We start from the raw sequence: 13,267 nt of genomic DNA on the forward strand, positions 1-13,267 counted from the left end.
TGGGAAAGTTTCGTTTTGGGAGCTCTACTGCTCTCGAGGTACTTTGGAATCGACACCAGCTTTATATTCATACCTGTTTCTTCATGAATGCAATTTTGGGCTGTATCAACAGAAGTATAGTGTCCAGATCACGTGTTGTGATGGTATCGCTTTGCTCTGCTCTGGTAAGGCCTCACCTGGAGTATTGTGTTCAGTTTGGGGCACCATATTTTAAGAAGGATATAGACAAGCTGGAACCGGTCCAGAGGAGGGTGACGAAGATGGTGAGGGGTCTGGAGACCAAATCCTATGAGGAAAGGTTGAAGCAGCTGGGCATGTTTAGCCTGGAGAGGAGGTGGCTGAGAGGTGATGTGATCACCATCTTCAAGTACTTGAAGGGCTGTCCTGTAGAGGATGAGGTGGAATTGTTTTCTGTGGCCCTGGAAGGTAGGACCAGAACCAGTGGGTTGAAATTAAATCAAAAGAGTTTCCGCCTCAACAGTAGAAAGAACTTCCTGACCGTTTGAGTGGTTTCTCAGTGGAACAGGCTTCCTCAGGAGGTGGTGGGCTCTCCTTCCTTGGAGGTTTTTAAACAGAGGCTAGATGGCCATCTGACAGTGATGAAGATCCTGTGAATTTAGGGGGAGGTGTTTGTGAGTTTCCTGCATTATGCAGGGGGTTGGACTAGATGACCCTAGAGGTCCCTTCCAACTCATTCTATGAATGAAAGAGCAGGGCCAAGGACTGGGGAGGGGGGAGCTAAATAGATGTAGTTAAAGGGAGGAGGAGGAGGAGATATTGGATTTATACCCTGCCCTTCACTCCAAATTTCAGAGTCTCACAGTCTCCTTTATCTTCCTCCCCAACAGCAGGCACCCTGGGAGGTGGGTGGGGCTGAGAGAGCTCTCCCAGGTGCTGCCCTTTCAAGGACAGCTCTGCGAGAGCTATGGCTGACCCAAGGCCATTCCAGCAGCTGCAAGTGGAGGAGACACACCAGGAAAACAGAAGTGAGAGAGAGAACACAAACCAACACTATGGTGGCAGCTGCTGCTGAAACATTTATTTTAATCTACCCAGCCAATTGAATCTCCAGTTACTAGTCAGAAGCTCAGCTGGGCAAGCCCCGCCCCTGGCCCCACCCCATTTCTGAAAACAATTGGCAGGCCCTGTGGGCACCATGTTGGGAGGCCCTGCTATAGAGAAAATGGCAAGTGTTAACATTTAATGAAAATCCAATGGGTGGCATTTAGCCTTACGGAGCAGAAACTGATGCCAAGTTCCCCTTTCCTTAGTACCAGGGGTGGAATTCTAGCAGGAACTCCTTTGTATATTAGGACACACACTCCAGATGTTGCTAATCCTCCCAAGAGCTTACAAGGCTCCATTTTGTAAGCGCCAGGAGGATTGGCTACATCAGGGGTGTGTGGCCTAATATGCAAAGGAGCTCCTGCTGGAATTCCTCCCCTTCTTAGTTCCCTGTATTTCCTGACAAGGTGACCTCGCTCTTCACATGCCAGTCCAGATGTCTCTTTGTCGGTTGGGATACCACAGTCTCCTTGTCCTCCTCCTCTTATTTCCCCACCACTGCCTTATGCTGCCTGAAATCCCAGTCAGACAATCTGATTGTTGAAAGTAGCGACTCGGAGCAAGAACTCTAATCTGGGAGAACTGGGTTTGGTGGCCCCGCTCCTCCGTTGGCAGCTGCTGGAATGACCTTGGGTCCGTCACAAGTTCTCTCAGAGCTGTTCTCTTAAGAGCAGTTCTCAATCAGAGCCCTCTCAGCCCCACCTACCTCACAGGGGGGGGTCTGTTGTGGGGAGAGGAAGGGAAGGAGATTGTAAGCCACTCTGAGACTCCGCATGAAGGGCGGGGTATGAATCCAACTGCAACTCCTCCTCCTCTTCTTCAGAAAGGGGATGGAGAAAAGGCAAGTGGCTCCAGAAGCTAACTACAAGGTTGCTTTGCTAATTCTCATTCTGAGCTGTTAAACGCACAATTCTATTCCCCCTCCCCCACCTCTTCTCCCTAGTATATACTTAACGAAACGGAAGCCAAAATAAAAGCCGAACTCTGGATGAGGGAAAACGCAGATTATTTGAAAGAACAAAAGGGTAAGTAAAGCAGGATGATTGAAAGTCTCCTTTTCTGGTGATTCATGTTGTGAAGTGTTGAGTCTGAAAACATTCATTGACGTGATTGAGCAGTTAATTGTAGACTTAAACACGTTAATTTTTGATTTCTTTAAGAAAAAGTAGGACTTCAGTTGTTGCTGCATATTTATTCCTGGTTTAAATTTCCTGTCAGCCCTGGTTTTCTCTGTGGCGTCAGTCAAAGCTGCACTTTCTTTCCGCTTCTCCCTGACCCCCATCCAAATCTGTAGGAGAATTACAAGGGCTTTTTTTGTAGCAGGAACTCCTTTGCATATTAGGCCACACACAACCTTGATGTAGCCAATCCAAGAGTTTACAGGGCCCTTAGTATAGGGCCTACTGTAAGCTCCAGAAGGGTTGTCTACATCAGGGGTGTGTGGCCTAATATGCAAAGAAGTTCCTGCTACAAAAAAGCCCTGCTTGTAAGGGTTTCTCAGATAAAACATGGAGCTGGGACTGCTGTGAGGAAACATGCTTTGTGAGACCATGGGAGCTGGTAGGGGCTCAGATAGGGTTTCCATCCTCCAAGGGGGGGGCTGTAGATCTCCTTGGATTGCCACCAATCTCCAGAAAACAGAGTTTGATTCCCCCTAGAGAAAACGTCTCCTTTGGATGGCAGACTCTGTGGCATTATACCTAGGGTTACCACCCTCCAGGTGATGGCTGGAGATCCCCTGAGGTTACTAACAGCAGGAGTCTAAATCTAGTGGCCTTCTCCATGGCTGCGCCTGCCCTCTGGAATGGCCTCCCTGAGGAGACTAGGGCCCTGTGGGATTTATCACAATTCTGCAGGGGCCTGTGAGACATATCTGTTCAGGCAGGCTTTTAATAACTAACTGGAGGTACTCTTAACGTCTGCGGGGGTGTGTACTATCTACCCCACAGTATCAACATAAACTTATTTTAAGCCAGACAGAACGCCATCTGAATTGTATTTAAATTGTTTTAATATTTTAATGTTTTAATAATGTTTTATTGATATAAGTGAATCTGTCAGCAAACTGTGACTGTTGTTAGCTGCCCTGAGCCCGTTTTGTGAGGGCGGGATATAAGTGCAATAAATAAATAAATAAATAACTGATCTCCAGGTGACAGTCAGTTCACCTTTACAAAATGGCTGCCTGGGAGGGTGGACTTTATAGTGTGGTACCCTGCTGAGGTCCCTCCCCTCCCCTCCCCTCCCCAGATTCTGCCCTCCTCAAGTTGCACCCTCAAACTCTCCAGGTGTTTCCCAACCTGGACCCGGCAAGCCTAATTATACTCCACTGAGGTCTCTTCCCTGCCCCAACTCCCACCTGCTCCAGTTTTGACCCCCCCCCCTCCATCTCCAAACCACCCCCCTCCGGATTTGGTAACCCTGGGCTTGTGAAATGAGCTGGGAATTCCAGTTTCACCTCTGATGCAAACCACTCAGTGGCCTTAGGCAAGTCAGTCTCATTCATTCATGTATATGAAACTGTATCCTTTGTCACCCCAGTGAGTAAAAGCACTCACCCTTAGAAAGCCATGCACTCTAGCCTTTAAATCCTGTCTGTTAATCTGGGAAATTTTTAGGATTAGATAAACAATTCTTTTCTTTAAAAAAAAAATCTGCCTTTCAGTTTCAGCTCCCCCACATGCAATAAGCTTCATTTATTTTTATATTATATGCTTCATTTCTGTGCCCCATGTCTTCCCCCAAGAGCAGCTTACAAAAGCCTTTCCCTCTTCCATTTTATGTTCTCAACAGCCTTGTGAAATAGCAAGGCTTCTTTTGTGGCAGGAAGCCCTTTGCATACTAGGCCACGCCAGGCCTCTTTTTCTAGTAGGAGCCCCTCCGCAAATTAGGCCACACACCCCTGCTGTAGCCAATCCTCCGAGAGCTCAGAGGGCTCTTAGTACAGGGCCTAATGTAAGCTCCAGGAGGATTGGCTACATCAGGGGGAGCATGGCCTAATCTGCAGAGGTCTTGCTAGAAAAAGAACCCTGGGCCACACACCTCCTCGGGTAGCCAATCCTCCTGGAGCTTACAGTAGGCCCTGCACTAAGAGCTGTTTAAGCTCGTGGAGGATTGGCTACATCAGGGGTGTGGGGCCTAATATGCAAAGGGCTTCCTGCTACAAAAAAAGCCCTGTGATGTAGGTTAGGCTGGCTGGCCCAAGGACACCCAGCAAGCTTCCTGGGCAGAATGGGCATTCAACCACTACACTGCGTTGCCTCTCGTTACGGCAATAATATGGGGATAGTAATACTGACTGCTTTACAAAGCTGTTGTGTGCAGACTATAACGATCTTTAGAAAGTGTTCTGAAGCCTGGAAGGATTTACAATTAGGGTTGCCAGGTCCTATTTCCTTGCCTGCAGGGGGTAAGAGGGAGCTTTCCAGGGTCATGTGTGGCAACGGCACCACGCATGATGTCCCTGATGTGATGACATCACTTCTGCATGGCATCATTATTCTGGGTCATGGCTGTTGGGGGCGGGGCTTCCCCCTACCAGCCGACTGTCAGGGGGTCCCCCGCTCCCACCTGAAGGCTGGCAACCCTAACTTATATACATGCCAAGCAATGTTCCCTCTTAGCTGTGGAGTCTTGTGAGCAAAAATTCTACTTTGTGAGCTACTGGCATTAAAGTTGTGAGCTACTGCATCAATTAGTTTGCTCTGGGGCCATTTTTCCTGAGCTGAGACCAAAATATGTGAGTTGAAGGCCAAAAAATGGTGAGCTAGCTCACACTAACTCAGCTTAGAGGGAACACTGATGCCAAGTTGTTTTTTGAAAATTACTATTCATTGATGGATTATATAGATTTTCATTTTTTAAAAAATACCAGTCATGCAAATCTGAAGTCAACTCATGGGAAGCGTTTTTCTTGCATATGTTCAATTTTTTTTCCAGCTGAGTTAAATAACATAAAAATTATTTTAGCTGAGAGCCAGCTTGGTGAAGTGGTTAAGTGGGAGAACTGGGTTTGTTCTCTTATTTGGGAGAACTGGGTTTGATTTCCCACTCCTCCACTTGCAGCTGCTGGAATGACCTTGGGTCAGCCATAGCTCTGGCAGAGGTTGCCCTTGAAAGGGCAGCTGCTGTGAGAGTCCTCTCCAGCCCCACCCACCTCACAGGGTGTCTGTTGTGGGGGGAGAAGATATAGAAGATTGTAAGCTGCTCTGAGTCTCTGATTCAGAGAGGAGGACGGGGTATAAATCTGCAATTCAATTCTTCTTCTGTTAGATTGTCTGATGATTGACAACCAAAAAAGATGTTAATAGCCTTCCAGAATATTATCTGGATCACACCTGTGCTGTCATGCTACTTCTTTGTTTCTCTCCTGTTCCAGAAAAAGAAGCGAGGATAGCGAAGGAGAAAGAACTTGGGATTTATAAAGAACATAAGGTAGGAGTATTTTCAGAATGAGCAAACCGCATGCAACATTGGGCAGTTTTATTTCCAGTGCACAGTTCTATACAGCAGACTCTGCTGCAATCTGTCTTCTGATTGAGTGATGTTATCTTATTGTGTAACCTGATGACTGATTGGCTGCAAATTTTGATTGTACCAGTAATCTGTCTTGAGACCCAATGAGAAGGGCAGAGTATAAATTAAAACAGTGATCATTCCAACAGTTGCTAAATCTGAATCTATATCTAAAAAGGTAAAGGTGGTCCCCTGTGCAAGTACCAGTCGTTTCTGACTCTGGGGTGATGTTGCATTTTCACGGCAAACTTTTTATGGGGTAGTTTGCCATTGCCTTCCTTAGTCATCTACACTTTCCCCCCAGCAAGTTGGGTCCTCATTTTACCAACCTCGAAAGGATGGAAGGCTGAGTCAACCTTGAGCCGGCTACCTGAACTCAGCTTCCACCAGGATCAAACTCAGGTCGTGAGCAGAGAGCTCGGACTGCAGTACTGCAGCTTTACCACTCTGCGCCACAGGACTACCGAAATCTAAATCTAGTGGTGCCTTAAATACCCAATAATAGTGTCGTGGTATAACATTTTGAGAATCAAAGCTGCTTTCATCAAGAAAACATTGGCTCTTGAAAGCTTTTGCCCTGAAAAAAATTGTTGGTCAGTAAGGGGCTGTGACTCAGTGGTAGAGCATCTGCTTGGCATGCAGAAGATCATAGGTTCAATCCTCAGCCTCTCCAGGTAAAAGGGCTAGGCAGCAGATAGAATCACAAAGTTGGAAGGAACCTCCAGGGCCATCTCTCCCAACCCCTTGCACAGTGGAAGAATTTCACAAATACCTCCCCCATACATACCTCCCCAGTGACCCTTGCTCCAAGCCCAGAAGGTGGCAAAAACTTCCAAGATCCCTTACCAAACTGGTCTGGAGAAAAATTCCTGCATGACCCCAAAGTGGTGAACAGCATCTCCCTGGTTATGTAAGAAAGGGCCATGAAAACTAAGAACTGACGCAACCAATGTTCCCTCTAAGCGTCAGAGTCTTGTGAGCAAAAATTCTACTTTGTGAGCTACTGGCATTAAAGTTGGGAGCTACTGCATAAATTATTGTGCTCTGGGGGTCATCCTTCCTGAGCTGAGACAAAAATGTGTGAGCTGGAGACTAAAAATCTGTGAGCTAGCTCACACTAACTCAGAGGGAACCCTGGACGCAACTCTTCCTGCCCTCCTTCTCATGATCTGCCTAAGGTCACAGAATCCACATTGCTGTCAGATGACCATCTAGCCTCTGTTTAAAACCCTCCAAGGATGATGTGAAAGACCTCTCTCCCTGGAGAGCTGCTGCCAGCCTGAGTAGGCAATACTGACTTTGATGGACTAATGGTCTGATTCAGTATAAGGCAGGCAGCTTCATGGGTGTTCATGCATACTACTGGATTCAAACCTTGATCTTTTACTGTGGACCAACATGGCTGTGCACATAAACATGTCAACTTTTATTTCAACATCTGCTTTTGTGAGTGACAGATCGCTTCCTGAGATACGGGCTCATGAAGGCTCATAAATGTTAGTAGTTTTTAAGGTGCCACTGGAATTTTGTTTTACTTTTTGACTGCAATATATGATATTACAAAATTCCGATAAGATTGCTTTTAAGAACAAACACAATAATATACCACTACGTATCCTTTGTAGTGAATCTAAAGCTTAGATTTTCTGGTAGTGGTTTTATGGAGGGGGCTAATTTTTTTCCCTTTCTTTGCCAGGGAGAAACCTGAATTATAATATACACACACACATATAGTGGCCACTGTGTGACACGGAGTGTTGGACTGGATGGGCCCTTGGCCTGATCCAACATGACTTCTCTTATGCTCTTATGTCTGGGGCAGTGATGCGCTGTATTCTTAGTGCTTGGGGGGAGCACACTGGGAGGACTTCTAGCATCCTGGCCCCATTGATGGATCTCCGGATGGCACCTGGTTTTTTGGCCACTGTGTGACACAGAGTGTTGGACTGGAATGGGCCATTGGCCTGATCCAACATGGCTTCTCTTATGTTCTTAAGTACAGGGATCAAAGTGTAGCAGCAAATATCTTAATTGTATTTGTTGTTGCACATGTCCAGATGGAGGCCGGAGATCTTCCAGAATTGCAACTGAGCTCCAGTCCAGAGCACAACAATTGCTTATTTATCAATTATTAAAAAACTTTGTTCTACTTCTCCCGGAGAAAACGGCTGCTTTGGAAGGCGGATTGCAAGGCCTTATACCCTGCCAAGCTCTCTCCCCTCCCTAAACCCCACTCACTTTGGCTCCCCTTTCAAATCTCCAGGTATTACCAAATTCTCCTGGAGTATTCACAGAGTTCCTATTGAGCAGTACAGCTCCTTTAAATACCTGAGAGTGACCTTTAGTGAGACTTTAAATTGGAATCCACATCTGGAAATTGTCAAATCCTCCACCATAAAAACAATAGGGGCAATCCTGAGATTTTACCATACTAGGGGTGGATTTCCTATACATCCAGCAGTAAAAATATTTACACACAAGGCAATCCCCCATCTTCTTTATGGTGTTGAGGGATGGGGCTGGAAGGAACATATAATCTCCAGCCTGGGATCGATTCAAAATTTATTCATTAGGCGACTTCTCTCTCTGCCCGAGGGGATCCCTGCAGCCCTTATGAGGGCGGAACGTGGCTTGCCATCAGTTAGGGCCCGTGTCCATCTTGCCTTAATTAAATTTTGGAGGAAAGGTTACATCGCTGCCACTAACTCGCACAGAAATCAGTGTTTTCAGTTAAAGTCACGTAACAATACAATCTGGTCTATATGCTACAATAAGATACTCACCCGCTATTCTATTCCAGATGACTTGTTGGGCAAGTCTATATTAAAGCAAATAACATTTCTGCAGAATTTGGACCTTCCTGAGGATATGCTTTAAAAAAAAAAAAAAAAACAACCTCTGCCCAAGTACTTCGATGTGGTTTTTTTTTCAGTTTTGTTCTCAGAAGCCTAAATACTATTTCATGCTTTCATAATGAAATTGTGTATGAGGAGCAGAACACGGTGCAGAATACAATATCCATTACAGTAATTTGAAGTGATGTGTGTGTTACCCTTCATAAAGCATGTAATATGTGCATTAATTACTACAGTTGAGTGGAAACAAGGGAAGGTGGCATTTTGTGAACTCCTCCTCCTTCCTTTTGCCAAGTGTTCCCCACTCCCCCCTTCAGTGGCCTTTCACTGGTTTCTCCCCTCCCAAAACAATGTCATGTGACACCACTGTGGGAATGAGGCGTGCCCATCTAACATGCATTCAGGGGGGCCACCCCTCTCTGTTTTCCTGGCACTTGGGCAGAAACACTCTGTCATAAGTCTTTTCACGGCCCTGACTGGCTTTGGCTTTTAGCAGCATAGTTCTGTTGTTTTGTTCAGAAAAGCCCTTCTCTATCCCAGTAGCAGTGACAACAATAATATATCCCAGATCTTTTCAGCTATATGACAGTGCTCTTGTAGAAAGACGATCAGTTTTCAGACAGAAAAGTGTGCTCAAATTTTGGCAGATTGGGGCTCGAAATCAGTGTGAGAAAGTTGGCAGTGTGTGTAAGCTTTCAGCAGTGCTTTCCTAAGAACACTTTTCTGAGGAGTAGGCCCCGCTGATTAGACCTGAGTAGGAGTCTGAGATAGGGTTGCCAGGTCCAACTCGGGAAATATCTGGGGACTTTGAAAGTGGAGCCTGGAGACTTTCCCATTCCCTAAAATAAACAGAAATACAGCAGTGCAGTTCCCCCAGTACAATCTTCATTTCCCCAGCAGCTGCACTTCCACTAAATGAAAGTGCACACACACACACACACACACACACACAAAGCAGCCAAAATAAACACAGTTTGCAAGTAAACGTTTTTGTGATCTCAGTGGTGCAGTTTACTCATGGCAGCTGCTGAATGTAACGATCTGCTGTATTTCAACCGACTTCTTCAGACGAACACAGGAAAATGAAATGGGGTGGAGTTAATGACCTCCAATATGTCCTATCATGAACAGCCATGCTCAGGTCTTGAAGACTGAGGGCTGTGGCTTCCATAAAGAGTCAGTCCATCTCTTATTGGCTTAATGCAATGCCTTCCGTGAAGATAGATTCAGGCAGGTAGCCGTGTTCTGAAGCAACAGAACAGAATTCGAGTCCAGCGGCACCTTTAAGAGCAACAAAGTTTTATTCTAGGTATCAGCTTTTGTGTGCATGCACACTTCTTCAGACAACGTGGTAGCCTATCTGAATCTATATTTAAATGGATACCTTAAGTTCCCTAACTCATGATCATTTTTTTTTTTTAAAAAGGACATTTTGTCTCCCCCGCCTCCATCCCCTGAGAACAAAACAAGACAATGGAACATTGTCTGATTATTGAAAGCATCTCTTTCAGGCCATGTTCATACAGACTTGGCAGTGTCTGAATAATTTTTTACAACTCAGCAAGAAAAAGGAAAAAATCCCTGGAACAGAAGCATGTCTCGAACACCCACTTCCTTGTTCTCGCCACGTAAACCTTTCTGCTCCTTCCTCTGGGGTTTCGATGACTGCTTGAGGGTTAAAATTTTGTCCTAGCATCACTTCTGTCACCCTGTATTTTTATGCTTTGCGGACCCCGCCAGAACGCATTCGAAACAAATTAATCAATTAATGGTTTCTGTTGTTCTGGGCAGGAGGAATGTTTTTGCTTTTTAAAGTCTGCATCGGAAAAGGGATAAGAACTGTGGCCTTCCCTACTGAATTGCTGCCTATCTCTCCTTCCTTGGAGGTCTTTAAACTGAGGCTAGATGGCCATCTGACAGCAATGTGGATCCTGAGAATTTAGGGGGAGGTGTTTGTGAGTTTCCTGCATTGTGCAGGGGGTTGGGCTAGATGACCCTGGAGATCCCTTCCCACTCTATGAATCTATGATTCTATCTTGTGAGCATACTCCAGACTATGCAGTTTCTCCACCTCTCAACATATTATGTTCAAAAGCTGTTTCAGCTCTGAGATGGCTGATGATTCTCAGATTTCTGTAGTCCAAACCCTGTTTCACTGTTCAATAGACATCCTGTCCTGTGGATTGCTTGACTTACACTATGCAATCCACATGGAGTTTCATTGAGAAAGGCGGACGATAAATAGCCCAGATAAATAAAGAGAGAAAAATTGGGCGAATTGCTGGAATCCTAATACTTTGGTTCAGTGCAGGCATAAAGTTTAACTCGGAACTTTTTTTTTTGTAGAAAAAGCCCAGCAGAAACTCATTTGCATATTAGGTCACACCCAGCAGGAACTCATTTGCGTATTAGGCCACACCCCATGATGCCAAGCCAGCCAGAACTGCGTTTCTGTGCTTTCCTGCTCAAAAGGAGGGGGAGGAGGAGGAGGAAGGCCCTGGTTTAATTACAAGTAGTGGTCAAAATGCCATGTTACTTTAACCCTAGTTGAAGAAGAGTCCCGTGGCGCAGAGTGTTAAAGCTGCAGTACTGCAGTCCTAAGCTTTGCTCACAACCTGAGTTCGAGCCCCGGTGGAAGCTGGGTTCAGGTAGCCAGCTCGAGGTTGACTCAGCCTTCCATCCTTTTGAGGTTGGTAAAATGAGTACCCAGCTTGCTGGGGGGAAAGTGGAGATGACAGGGGAAGGCAATGGCAAAGCACTCCTTAAAAAGTCTGCCGTGAAAACGTTGCGAAAGCAACGTCGCTCCAGAGTCGAAAACGACTGGTGCACAGAGGACCTGGGCAGTCTGATCTTGTCAGATCACAGAAACTAAGCAGGGTGGGCCCAGGTTAATACTTGGATGGGGAGTCCACCAGCGAAGTTGAGAGCGGCTACAGGGAAGTGGCCGTGGCAAACCACCTCTGAACATCTCTTGCCTTGGAAAATCTACAGGGTCACCATATGTTACTTGCAACTTCATGGCCCAAAAAAGGTCATGAATATACAATAGGGTTGCCAGGTCCAACTGAAGAAATATCTGGACTTTGGGGGTGGAGCCAGGGGACTTTGGCAGGGGGAGCCAGGAGCAAGGGTGTGACAAGCACAATTGAACTCCAAAGAGAGTTCTGGCCATCACATTTAGAGGGAGCACACTCCTTTTAAATGCCTTCCTTCCATTTGGAATAATGAAGGCTAGGGGCACCTTCTTTTGGGTTTCATACAATTGCTCCCCTCCCAGTCCAATCTTTTTGAAACGTGTGTGGGGGGGAGGGTTGAGGAGAGGCACCAGATGCTATGCTGAAAATTTGGTGCCTCTAACTCAAAAAACAACTCCCTCCAGAGCCCCAGATACCCATGGATCAATTTTCCATTATACTCTATGGGAATCGGTCTCCATAGGGAATAATGGAGTGCCCAGCAGACATTTCTCTCTCCCCCCCCCCATACACTCATTCTTTCTGATGGCCCTGAAGCAGGGTGAAGGCCTCCAAACTGGGGGATCCCCTGCCCCCCACCTGGGGATTGGCAGCCCTAACATACAATGAAACCATAGTTTAGCTTCCTAAGGTAAACCCTGCCCAGGAGAGAGTCTGTAGGGATATACCAGCGAGATGTGTTTTTCACCTTGCTGCTAGAGAGTCAGGAAAAACTCTTTCACTTATTGGCTGGTGCACAATAAATGCACCAATAGATGCGTGTTGAGGGAAGGCAGCATGGTATAGCCCAGGGGTGGCCAAACCTCCTTAATTTAAAAGCCACACAGAATAAATGTCAGATGCTTGAGGGTCGGAAGGAAAGAAGGAAGGAAGAAACTGTAGCTCTTATCCTGCCTGAAGGCCGCATGTTGTTCAGTTTGTTCTCAGACCCGTCCTTCCTGCAGACCCTGCGTTCGTGATTCTGCATTCAAATCAGACTTAATTTTTATTTACTTTTTCCTCGATGGAATCCTTTTTCAGCGTAGTGCAGTAAGAGTCGACTTAATGTTGCTGTTCTGGGTAACTGTTTCCCAGAGGCTCACATTAACCTGAGCACACTTAACCGGCAGATATCCAGCTTCCACGTATTCCACTTGGCTGCCTTCACCGATCCATAGAACAGCAGTCCTGTGGGAACTCTTGAACACAGCTCTCTACTTTTACTTAAACTGCTGCTGCATCCCTCGAGCATCGTAGGGCAGCCATGCCAGTAAAGCTGCTCGGCATTCCTGTTGCTTTTCCAACACCTACAGCGAGGCTTGTAAAAGCCCGGCACGTCAGCTTTCTTGGGTAGGAAAAGAATATATTTTTGAGTCAGAGCGGGGGTGTCGAACTCTTTTGCTATGAGGGCCAGATCTGACATAAATGAGATCTTGTTGGGCCGGGCCATGTCGGGTTGGGCCGGGCCATGTGTGTACCTATTTAAGATTAGGTAGCAGAGTTATAAATTTTATAAAGAACACAGTAAAACACAAATATATATATTTTAAAATTTAAAACATGATTAAAATGTTAGCACTCACTGTTCTTAGATGCTTTTTTTTTTGTATTTCTCCCGTGGGATCCAGGGAACTGGGCAAAGGAATCTCTGGCTCTTTCCTTCCTTCTCCAGGGGACCAGGAGGGGGAGGAGCCTCAGCCAATAGAAGGAAGAGAGGCTTGACTCAGTAGCTCTGCTGTGTGATTGAGAGAGCCTGGCAAAGCAAACTATTCCTCCCCTCCTTCCTCCCCAAGGGAGGAACTTTAGCCAATGGAGAAAATAGAGGTGTTGCTCTGTAGCTCCTGTGCAATTGAGCAAGCCTTGCAAAGCAAGCTGTTA

General features: G+C 46.1%; 1 protein-coding gene across 1 annotated transcript in view; it reads left to right on the top strand.

Annotated features, from left to right (window-relative positions):
• The window catches only part of BRF1 (BRF1 RNA polymerase III transcription initiation factor subunit), a 357,225-nt gene that overhangs the window by 256,291 nt on the left and 87,667 nt on the right, over positions 1–13,267 (top strand). The window contains exons 13-14 of the mRNA XM_060261809.1: positions 2,009–2,090; positions 5,444–5,499. Of these exons, the coding sequence (XP_060117792.1) occupies positions 2,009–2,090; positions 5,444–5,499 (138 nt within the window). The remainder of the gene's footprint in view (positions 1–2,008; positions 2,091–5,443; positions 5,500–13,267) is intronic.

This window comes from Heteronotia binoei, chromosome 21, assembly GCF_032191835.1.
Source record: "Heteronotia binoei isolate CCM8104 ecotype False Entrance Well chromosome 21, APGP_CSIRO_Hbin_v1, whole genome shotgun sequence".
NCBI classification, from domain to species: Eukaryota; Metazoa; Chordata; class Lepidosauria; order Squamata; family Gekkonidae; genus Heteronotia; species Heteronotia binoei.